This window comes from Oncorhynchus kisutch, linkage group LG1 (assembly GCF_002021735.2).
Source record: "Oncorhynchus kisutch isolate 150728-3 linkage group LG1, Okis_V2, whole genome shotgun sequence".
In the NCBI taxonomy this organism is placed as follows: domain Eukaryota; kingdom Metazoa; phylum Chordata; class Actinopteri; order Salmoniformes; family Salmonidae; genus Oncorhynchus; species Oncorhynchus kisutch.
The window spans coordinates 52,407,359-52,419,859 of record NC_034174.2 but is presented as its reverse complement, the minus strand read 5'-3'; the positions used below and the strand labels follow the sequence as shown (position 1 = coordinate 52,419,859).

The 12,501-nt window shown below is 40.4% G+C and overlaps 1 protein-coding gene across 1 annotated transcript in view; it reads left to right on the top strand.

The window, feature by feature from the left end:
* LOC109897977 (potassium voltage-gated channel subfamily KQT member 2) overlaps positions 1-12,501 on the top strand; it is a 79,657-nt gene that overhangs the window by 27,016 nt on the left and 40,140 nt on the right. The window contains exons 2-4 of the mRNA XM_020492720.2: positions 3,219-3,309; positions 4,330-4,456; positions 9,160-9,335. Coding sequence (XP_020348309.1) covers positions 3,219-3,309; positions 4,330-4,456; positions 9,160-9,335 — 394 coding nt within the window. The remainder of the gene's footprint in view (positions 1-3,218; positions 3,310-4,329; positions 4,457-9,159; positions 9,336-12,501) is intronic.

Sequence of the window (12,501 nt, the reverse complement as noted above, 5' to 3'; positions counted from 1 at the left end):
CCTGCAGGCATTTTTGATTCAGTTGAAATGTTGCTACATATGAACATAACACATAATAGTTATTACAAGCCATTGTAAATGTTCATACAGTCTTATAAAAAGTTGATTATATGTACAGGTTTTAACTAGTGTTCTAACTTTTTTTTTCTCTAGTCTTCCTTGACATAGCACTGCTCATCCAATGATTCATCAGTTTATTTTTCAAATGGTGACACTGTAAACACACTGACGTGGGATTTTTTTAACGACATACCCGACAACTGTTTCCGAGGTGTCGAGTGACCTATCGGGAGGCTTAATGAATCATCTTGCAGCGACCATGTGCTTGCTAGAGCACTGGCTGTACTATATGGTTACATCCCAATTTGCACGCTATTCCCTATATGGTTCACTATAAATCTGGGAATAGGATGCCTTTTGGGACTCTGCCTCTGTCATGGTGACGAGCAAGTATCCATTTACCCTGGTTTGTAATGTTTTGCGTCACACGTCGATGTGCCAAGGCAAACATTGTCAGTCATAATAGATACTTCCTAGCAGATGTCTCGCTCAATGTCCTTGAAGGATATGACATTTTGCAATGAAGTCATTTGACATTTTACAATGAAGTCATTTGACATTTTACAATGAAGTCATTTGACATTTTACAATGAAGTTACGCTCTTAGAAAGTCTTCAGAGCAACTTACAATAAGTGTATTGACTGATACTGGCCAGAAGATTCTATCACTGCAAGGAAAACCTTCAAAGTAGCAGCTACAGTGCCTTGCAAAAGTATTCACCCCCTTTTGCGTTTTTCCTATTTTGTTGCATTACAACCTGTCATTTTTATTTGAATTTCATATAATGGACATACACAAAATAAAAAAAAGTTAAATTAAAAAAATTACTTTTTTCAAAAACTATTTAAAAAATGGACAACGGAAAAATGGTGCGTGCATATGTATTCACGCCCTTTGCTATGAAGCCCCTAAATAAGATCTGCTGCAACCAATTACCTTCAGAAGTCACATAATTAGTTAGATTGCACACAGGCGGACATTATTTAAGTGTCACATGATGTCAGTATATATGCACCTGTTCTGAAAGGCCCTTGAGTCTGCAACACCACTAAGCAAGGGGCACCACCAAGCAAGTGGCACCATGATGACCAAGGAGCTCTCCAAACAGGTCATGGACAAAGTTGTGGAGAAGTCAGATCAGGGTTGGGTTATAAATAAAATATCAAAATCTTTGAACATCTCACGGAGCACCATTAAATCCATTATTAAAAAATGGAAAGAATATGGCACCACTACAAACCTGCCAAGAGATGACTTGAAGGAGTTGCAAAGCTCAACAGCGGAGATTGGAGTATCTGTTCATACGACCATTTTAAGCCGTACACTCCACAGAGCTGGGCTTTACAGAAGTGTCCAGACAAAATAAGCAAACATGTTTGGTGTTTGCCAAAAGGCATGTGGGAGACTCCCCAAACATATGAAAGAAGGTACTCTGGTCAGATGAGACTAAATTTGAGCTTTTTGGCCATCAAGGAAAACGCTATGTCTGGTGCAAACCCAACACCCCAACACTTCATCACCCCGAGAACCCCATCCATGTGGTGGTAGCGTCATGCTGTGGCGATGTTTTTCATCTGCCGGGACTGGGAAACTGGTCAGAATTGAAGGAATGATGGATGGCGCTAAATACAGGGACATTTTTGAGGGAAACCTGTTTCATTCTTCCAGAGATTTGAAACTGGGACAGAGGTTCAACTTCCAGCAGGACAATGACCCTAAGCATACTGCTAAAGCAACACTTGAGTGGTTTAATGGGAACATTTAAATGTCTTGGAATGACCTAGTCAAAGCCCAGACCTCAATCCAATTGAGAATCTGTGGTATGACTTAAAGATTGCTGTACATCAGCAGAACCCATCCAACTTGAAGGAGCTGGAGCAGTTTTGCCTTGAAGAATGGGCAAACTCCCAGTGGCTAGATGTGCCAAGCTTGTAGAGTCATACCACAAGAGACTTGCAGCTGTAATTGCTGCTAAAGGTGGCTGTACAAAGTATTGACTTAAGTGTTGTGTTTTTTTAGTCTTCTTGTTCGTTTCACAAGAGAAAATATATTGCAACTTCAAAGTGGAAGGCATGTTGTGTAAGTCAAATGATACTAATCCCCCAAAAGTCCTTTTTAATTCCAGGTTGTAAGGCAACAAATTAGGAAAAATGCCAAGAGGGGTGAATACTTTCGCAAGCCACTGTATCTGCCAAAGCAGTGTCAACGAGTAATGGGAAAGTTAATTGCAATTGTTATGGGGTGGGGTCCTCTATTTTGGATCCATTTTGGTTTAATATGTGTTTATGTAAAGATTAGATCTGCATAAGGTGAAAGCACCACTGGTCGCCCTAGGCACATTTATTTATTTTTGTTGTTGTTGACTAAACGGAGCTGAGGAGCGCAGTGTGGTAAAAGAAAAAGTGCAGTACATATTCTGCTGTACTATCGCGAGAGAAATGACGTCTGGGGGGAAAGAAAACAATGTTCGGTGTTTGTCATAACTTTTTGTTGTAATATCCCAAAACAGACGTGGACGTTTCACAATTGATTTATTTTACCAGAAAGTTCTACACCTGTGGTCTAGTACTCTGGAAATACCAATACTGTCTTCAATATTTTTCTTATTTTATTTCCTTTGCCTTTTTCAGTTTAGCTTCCTCTCCTCAAATTTCCTTGTATCCCCCTTGCCCTAACCCCAACCCCGACCTTCACATCACTGTCTACTGTAACACCCACTACTCACCATTTAAATCTATTTCACCAAAGAGTGAAAAATGACATATCTGTCAATATATTGACTTTTTCCCTCCTCCCCAGCTCTGATCTATAGGACTCAAACCCTCTTGGGTTCCTAACCGTCTACTGTCAGACTAATCTCTTGTATCTCCTACAATAGCTCATATGTCTCTTCATGACTTGGGAGAGGGATACAGTGAAGCTCAGCAATTCCATATTAATCAATTGCATTTGTTAAGCCTCTGAAACCCCATCAGACCTCTCAGTGTGTGAAATTGGTATTACTTGCAGGTTTATTGACTTGCCTGTGATATATAGGGGTACTCATAGTTGTTATCGGTGGAGACCGAAGACTATTTGTAATTGAAGTGTATTTTGATTGGATTGGACATGGTACAGATTGACCTTAATATGTTTTCTCTTATCTTGTTATCCACAGTTTTCTGCTGGTCTTCTCCTGTCTGGTCCTCTCTGTGTTTTCCACCATTAAGGAGTATGAGAAGAGCTCTGAAGATGCCTTGTACATACTGGTAGGCACTTTGTCTCCCACTTACTGTATAGTTCATGAAATGTATAAGTAACACTGATGTATAGGGTGCATACAACCATCTCAGCTCTGCAGATTTTGCTGTAAAGAGACAGAATCATTAGATAACTGATTCTGGTATTGCCAGTACGGGGCTTGTTTCTGGTCACAAGTTATTGAATGGCTGAAACCCTACAAATAGATAGATTTGGAAAGACATAGTCAAACAATCAACAATATAAAAATATTAATCTTTAACTTTAAAAGCTGCGGATACTATGTGATTAGAAAGGTTAAGAATTGATGTGAAACAGCAAAGTTGAAAAATATATGACACATGGAAATCAAAAGAAGGCGGTTTATAGAAATGGGTGGGATGGACTGAGAGTAGCTGAGGGGTGGGGTTTAAAAGCTCATATTGTATAATAGTAATGAGAAAAAAAACATGATAGATCATTTATACTGTACAGCCCTCAAACTCAACTCTGGACCTTGATGCCAATTCCACTGCATTTTAATTGTTACCATGTAATCAGGGACTGATTTAGACCTGGGACACCAGGTGGGTGCAATTTAATTATCATCTAGGACAGAAAACCACCAGGCTCCGGACCTCGTAGGCTAAGAGTTGAGTACCCCTGCTATACCAGTATGTGTTTGGGTACTGTCTATCCAAATGTGATTCATGTCAAGTAACTATATTCTTTCCAGGTAACTACTGTGAATAAAAGAAAGAGAAGTGATATGTATGTAAAATGTAGAATGCACATGTAACAACAACAAAAAACACACCAGTAACACAGACACATGGGGTGAATGGCATGTATTAGCTGTTCATTAGGTCACCTATTCATACCACGTTGCTTATTGTTTACCTCAGTTGGCTATATATGTAATATATTATATGAATCTACTTACAAAATAACTTTGACAACCTTCAAAATTAAAGCATATAGCAAAGCATTATCATAATATTTAATATGTTTGGGCAACTCTGTGATAACAGGAAGCCTTTTGTCTTTAGGAAATAGTCACCATCGTAGTGTTTGGTGTGGAGTACATCGTGAGGATATGGGCCGCCGGATGCTGCTGCAGATACAGAGGATGGAGTGGCCGTCTGAAATTTTCCCGCAAGCCCTTCTGTGTGATCGGTGAGTTTGAATGCAACCACCCCTGTGGTCTTCTGTGTCACCCCTGCCTGTTCTGAGTCGTCAGTGAGATAAAACTGTCTACTAGTGGTCACGTAACCCTTCACACTCGTGGGAATTGATCTATATGGTTAGGGCTAAATGTAAATGTTTCGTACAGAGAAATATAAAATGCATATGCATTAGCATGGTAGCAATTAAAAAGGGAACAGTTTGGAGAATATGGGGAAATTATTAGATCAATGTTGAGGAGACAGCAGTACAACTGACACAAGACTGAATCCAAACATTACACTGTTGATTTGATATGCATCTTACATTTACTGTATTTTTAGCTGCATTTGTTGATAAAGAAATTTGAAAATACTCTAGATACATTCAGTAACATAAGAATATTCCTGGAGAATGTGGGGTAGGTGCAAAACAAGACAACAAAAATTACAAGAGTTTGAGTGAGAGGACTAAAGAGTGTCTACAAGTGTGCACAGTTCCTAAGTCATTTCAAATTACTTTTATGGCCATCACCTCATGATATTGCACGGCCCTAGGTCACAAGGATCTGTACACAATTCCAGGAAGTTGAAATTGTCCCAGTTTTTCCATGACACTGCATACTCACCAGACATGTCACCAATTGAGCATGTTTGGAATGCTCTGGATCGACCTGTACGACAACCTGTTCCAGTTCCCGGCAATATCCAGCAACTTCGCACAGCCATTGAAGAGGAGTGGGACAAAATTCCACAGGCCACAATCAACAGCCTGATCAACTCTATGTGAAGGAGATGTATCTCGCTGCATGAGGCAAATAGTGCTAACACCAGATACTGACTGGTTTTCTGATCCACGGCCCTACCTTTTTAGGTACATTGAAGTCGGAAGTTCACATACATTTAGGTTGGAGTCATTAAAACTTGTTTTTCAACAACTCCACAAATTTTTTATTAACAAACTATAGTTTTGCTAAGTCGGTTAGGACGTCTACTTTGTGCATGACACAAGTAATTTTTCCAACAATTGTTTACAGACAGATTATTTCACTTATAATTCACTGTATCACAATTCCAGTGGGTCAGAAGTTTACATACACTAAGTTGACTCTGCCTTTAAACAGCTTGGAAAATTCCAGAAAATGATGTCATGGCATTCGAAACTTCTGATAGGCTAATTGACATCATTTGAGTCAATTGGAGGTATGTCTGTGGATGTATTTCAAGGCCTACCTTCAAACTCAGTGCCTCTTTGCTTGACATCATGGGAAAATCAAAAGAAATCAGCCAAGACCTCAGGAAAAAAATTGGACACCTCCGCAAGTCTGGTTCATCTTTGGGAGCAATTTCCAAATGCCTGAAGGTATCACGTTTATCTTTACAAACAATAGCACGCAAGTATAAACACCATGGGACCACGCAGCCATCATACCACTCAGGAAAGAGACGCATTCTGTCTCCTAGAGATGAACGTACTTTGGTGCAAAAAGTGCAAATCAATCCCAGAACAACAGCAAAGGATCTGGAGGAAACAGGTACAAAAGTATCTACAGTGGGGCAAAAAAGTATTTACTCAGCGACGGTAGAGAAATGAACATTCAATTCTCGGGCAACAGCTCTGGTGGATATTCCTGCAGTCAGCATGCCAATTGCACGCTCCCTCAAAACATGAGACCTTTGTGGCATTGTGTTGTGTAACAAAACTGCACATTTTATTGATGGAGAGGCTCCCTTTTATTGTCCCCATTACAAGGTGCACCTATGAAATGATCACGCTGTTTAATCAGATTCTTTATATGCCACACCTGCCAGGTGGATGGATTATCTTGGCAAAGGAAAAATGCTCACTAGCAGGGATGTAAACAATTTTGTGCACATGGAGCATTTCTGGGAACCTTTATTTCAGCTCATGAAAAATGGGACCATCGCTTTTACATGTTGTGTTATATTTTTGTTCAGGATACATTAGAGTTCATCAACTAGATTCAACCGCGGGACGATTTCTTTCTTGAGCGCATGGTCGGGGGGCCGGAACATAATGACAAATAATTTGTAAACTGCAAGAAGCCCAAACAGATATAATATTTGATTAAAACGTAATCATTTCGAACCTTGCACACATTTGCATATCATCATGTGTCTCTCTCTTATGGGTGGAAATACAGTTCTTGGGAACAGATTTCCCAAATCCCTTGGAGCTGATTCCCTGGTGTGTTATGTCCAACAATGAAAATTCAAGAAAAAAACATTTTTTGGTGCTCAGAAAACATGGGCCAAATAAAACCACCTTGGCCCGCATGGCGCCAGTTGGGGAATCCTCTGTCCTCCACTCGTTACCTGTATTAATGGCACCTGTTTGAACTTGTTATCAGTATAAAAGACACCTGTCCACAACCTCAAACAGTCACACTCCAAACTCCACTATGGCCAAGACCAAAGAGCTGTCAAAGGACACCAGAAACAAAATTGTCGACCTGCACCAGGCTGGGAAGACTGAATCTGCAATAGGTAAGCAGCTTGGTTTGAAGAAATTAACTGTGGGAGCAATTATTAGGAAATGGAAGACATACAAGACCACTGATAATCTCCCTCGATCTGGGGCCCCACGCAAGGTCTCACCCCGTGGGGTCAAAATTATCACAAGAACAGTGAGCAAAAATCCCAGAACCACACAGGGGGACCTAGTGAATGACCTGCAGAGAGCTGGGAACAAAGCAACAAAGTCTACCATCAGTAACACACTACGCCGCCAGGGACTCAAATCCTGCAGTGCCAGACGTGTCCCCCTGCTTAAGCCAGTACATGTCCAGGCCCATCTGAAGTTTGCTAGAGAGCATTTGGATGATCCAGAAGAAGATTGGGAGAATGTCATATGGTCAGATGAAACCAAAATAGAATTTTTGGTAAAAACTCAACTCGTCGTGTTTGGAGGACAAAGAATGCTGAGTTGCATCCAAAGAACACCATACCTACTGTGAAGCATGGGGGTGGAAACATCATGCTTTGGGGCTGTTTTTCTGCAAAGGGACCAGGAACCCCCCCCCCCCCCCCCCCCCCGGGCAACGAAGGACTGGCTTCATAAGAAGCATTTCAAGGTCCTGGAGTGACCTAGCTAGTCTCCAAATCTCAACCCCATAGAAAATCTTTGGAGGGAGTTGAAAGTCCGTGTTGCCCAGCAACAGCCCCAAAACATCACTGCTCTAGAGGAGATCTGCATGGAGGAATGGGCCAAAATACCAGCAACAGTGTGTGAAAACCTTGTGACGGCTTACAGAAAACGTTTGACCTCTGTCATTGCCAACAAAGGGTATATAACAAAGTATTGAGATAAACTTTTGTTATTGACCAAATACTTATTTTCCACCATAATTTGCAAATAAATTCGTAAAAAATCCTACAATGTGATTTTCTGGATTTATTTTCCTCATTTTGTCTCATAGTTGAAGTGTACCTATGATGAAAATTACAGGCCTCTCATATTTTTAAGTGGGAGAACTTGCACAATTGGTGGCTGACTAAATACTTTTTTGCCCCACTGTAGGCTCGTACTTTTCAGAACAACCATTGGTTGTAGTGATCATAAACGTTGACGCTGTATATGAGAAGGGCTTTATGATATGGAAATGTGAAGTGCACATTTGGACTCGTAGGTGTTTGGCTTGCTTGTATGACATCAAAGCAGTATTTATTATAATCCCTTAATGTCTCATCTTTCAAAATACATTGAGTCCTCTTAATTTACAGCATTTTCCTTCACTCCGACAACAAAAAATGTGCAAAAGTTTACCAATTAGCAGGAGGGATGGGGCAACATTTTGTCGCATGCGGTGCTCATGTTCAGAACGGCTATCAGTCAATTCCCATACAGTGCTGTGAAGCGCAGTCTGAGCTCTGACGTCAACCGACTCCGGAATGCTGGCCTTCTAGGCAGAGTTGCAAAGAAAAAGCCAATAAAAATTAAATATTAAGATGGGGGGAAAAGAACACAGACACTGGACAGAGGACCTCTGCCTAGAAGGCCAGCATCCCGGAGTCGCCTCTTCACTGTTGTCGTTGAGACTGGTGTTTTAATTTAATGAAGCTGCCAGTTGAGGACTTGTGAGGCATCTGTTTCTCAAACTAGACACTCAAATGTATTTGTCCTCTTGCTCAGTTGTGCACCGGGGCCTCCCACTCATCCCAATCCAGTTTGTGCTGTTCTGTAAAGGGAGTAGTACACAGTGTTGTACGAGATCTTTAGTTTCTTGGCAATTTCTCACATGGAATAGCCATAATTTCTCAGAACAAGAATATACTGATGAGTTTCAGAAGAAATGGCTTTGTTTCTGGCCATTTTGAGCCTGTAATCGAACCCATAAATGCTGATACTCAACTAGTCTAAAGAAGGCCAGTTGTATTGCCTCTTTAATCAGAACAACAGTTTTCAGCTGTGCTAAAAGGTTTTCTAATGATCAATTTGCCTTTTAAAAATGATGGACTTGGGATTAGCTAACACAAAGTGCCATTGGAACACAGGAGTGAACGTTGCTGAAAATGTAGATATTCCATAAATAATCTGCCGTTTCCAGCTACAATAGTCATTTACAACATGAACAATGGCTACATTGTATTTCTAATCAATTTTATGTTATTTTAATGGACACATTTTTTTGCTTTTCTTTAAAAAACAAGGACATTTCTAAGTGACCCCAAACTTTTGAAATGTTTCTTTCCCAGACGTCATGGTTCTGATTGCGTCCATCTCTGTGCTGGCGGCTGGAACCCAGGGGAATGTCTTTGCTACTTCTGCCATCAGGAGTTTGAGGTTCCTGCAGATCTTGCGCATGATCCGGATGGACCGCCGTGGAGGCACCTGGAAACTCCTGGGATCTGTTGTTTACGCTCACAGCAAGGTAATAAATGACTGGGTGGGTGCTTGCGTGTGTGCGTACACGTGTATCTATGTGTGCACGTGTGTGAGATTTGATTCATTGAACTGATGCGTGTACCTCGCCACTCCAATCTGGCTCTTTGCCCGCATTGCAGCATGTGTCTATAAATCCAATATCTGGACTTGTGCTTCCACAGACAAGTCAAGCCAACTGATACCACATGTCAAGTGTATTTATCCAAGTTCATTGATCACACTGCCATATGACTGTCCCCTCCCCCTAACCAGATTGATTGACAGGCTGCTCAAACAAATAATAACTTCTAGAAACATTACGGCTCTCAGATTGTTCTACTACACCCGTAGCACAGAAAACAACACACTCATCATCGAGCTCTCCACGAGACATGCTGTGACCAATTCCATACCCACTATGACTAAATGTACCCTCCAATTTGTCAAAAGCTCATGAAGTTTAGGTTTGTATTCCAAATTGCATCTTATTCCATATGTAGTGCACTATTTTTTTACCAGGACCTATATGGCTTTGGTAAAAAGTAGTACCCCATATAGAGAATAGGGTGCCATTCGGGACACACACTTGGTCTGATAAATGGAGCACTCTCAATTGGGAATTAAGAGTGTCTCCCTCTCCCAGTCCCAGAGATGCATAGCAGCAGAATCCCCATAGAGAGCCAGAGAGAAAGAGCAGAGGGCGGTGATGTGCAGAGAACCTAAAGGGATCTTCTGTTAGAGGAGTGTCAGGGCAAAATGGATCAGGTCCGGAGTCTGACACAGACAGAAGCCGAAGCGGCCATGGACTGTTTCCTCTTATTGAATTTGGCTCGTCACACCGTGTCTTTCTTCTGTCTGTCTGTGAGATCGAACAGCTAGATTGCTGTGCAGCCTTGTTGTGATCTAATACATTAACAATGATGAAGGCAGTGTGTTTTTACTGTAAGTTGATCTTTAACAGAGCCTTGGGAGTATGAGCAGAATGCACCAAGGCAGGTGGTTGGGAGCGTTCTTACTGGTGTTCTGTCTAAGCTTAATGCATATTGTTGCTAATTGATTACCTCATCATATGCAGTGCATTCGGAAAGTATTCAGACCCCTTTTTTTGTTACATTACATCCTTATTCTAAAATGAATGAATTTTAAAAAGTTGTCAATCTACACACAATACCCTATAGTGACAAAGCAAAAAATAAAAAACATTAATACCTTATTTACTTAAGTATTCAGACCCTTTGCTATGAGACTCGAAATTGAGCTCAGGTGCATCCTGTTTCTATTGATCATCCTTCAGATGTTTCTACAACTTGATTGGAGTCCACCTGTGGTAAATTCAAATGATTGGACATGTTTTGGAAAGGCACACACCTGTCTATATAAGGTCCCACAGTTGACAGTACATGTCAGAGCAAAAACCAATCCATGGGGTCAAAGAACTTGACCATAGAACTCTGAGACAGGATTGTGTAGAGGCACAGATCTGGGGAAGGGTGCCAAAACATTTCTACAGCATTGAAAGTCCCCAAGAACACAGTGGTCTCCATCATTCTTAAATGGAAGAAGTTTGTAACCACCAAGACTCTTCCTAGAGCTGGCCGCCCGGCCAAACTGAACAATTGGGGGAGAAGGACCTTGGTCAGGGAGGTGGCCAAGAACCCGATGGTCACTCTGACAGAGCTCCAGAGTTCCTCTGTGGAGAGGGGAGAACCTTCCATGTTGCTAGGTGCATAATAGCAAAGTTCACCAGCATATTGGTGTTGAGAATAATGATGTGGTGGCAGCAGCGGAGTTAGAAGACGAGAAAACATCCCTTGCCTTTTAATCGTCTAAGAAAAGTGAGAAGAGAAGAAACCCAAACTTAATTAAGTCTATAATCAATAGCCTAACTGTTAAATGAGCCTGGCTTTATAAATCATCCATATATAGTGACAAATCCTGCTCATGTTGCCTGTTTGAGTGTTTGTTTAATAGCCTACTGATATCTTTAGTATTATTTATAATTGATTTAGTGTTTAAAAAAAACTATTAATAATAAATCCTTTTTTTTTTATTGATCTACTTATTGTTATTATTGTTATGATCATCATTTATTATTATAATAATAATAAGTAAGGTCATTGTCATTAGTAGGCTTAAAATAGCAGCCTTGTATAACCACCATCGAGCTGTAGGCCTAAGAGCGCATTCTGTTTAGTCTTAAAACAAAGTGCATTCGGAAAGTATTCAGCCCCCTTGACTTTTTCCACATTTTGCTATGTTGCAGCCTTATTCTAAAATGGATTAAATTGTTTTTTTCCCCCTCATCAATATACACACAATACCCCGTAACGGTATTCATTCATCTGTTTAGCAAATGTATAAAATATTAAAAACGTAAATAATATTTACATAAGTATTCAGACCCTTTACTCAGTACTTTGTTGAAGCACCTTTGGCAGCAGACAATAAACACTGTTGATGTTGAATTTGTCTCCCAGTGTCTGTTGAAAAGCAGACTGAACCAGGTTTTCCTCTCGTATTTAGCCTGTGCTTAGCTTTGTTCCGTTTAGTTTTATCCTAAAAAGTGCCTTGTTGCAGACAGAATGCCTGTTTTGGAATATATTTATTCTGTACAGACTTCCTTTTTATCATTCTGTCATTTAGGTTAGTATTGTGGATTAACTACAATGTTGTTGATCCATCCTCAGTTTTAGCATATCACAACCATTAAACTCTGTAAATGTTTTAAAATCACCATTGACCTCATGGTGAAATCCCTAAGTAGTTTCTTTCCTACCCAGCAACTGAGTTAGGAAGGACACCAGTATCTTTAATGATTTGGTATATTGATTGAAAGGTAAAGGGATTTTCATTGTCTGCTTTTTTTGTTTGTTTTACACATTTACCAATCGGTGCCTTTCTTTGTGAGGCATTGAACAACTTCACTGGTTGAATCTGTGCTTAAAATTCTCTACTCAATTGAGGGACCTTACAATAATATGTATGTGTGGGGTACAGAGAGAGGGTAGTGATTAAAAAATAATGTTAACCACTATTATTGAACATGGACTGAGTCCATGCAACTTATTATGTGATTTGTTAAGCACATTTTGTTCCTGAACTTATTTAGGCTTGCCACGACAAAGGGGTTGAATACTTATTGACTCAATCATTTCACCGTTACATTTGTTATT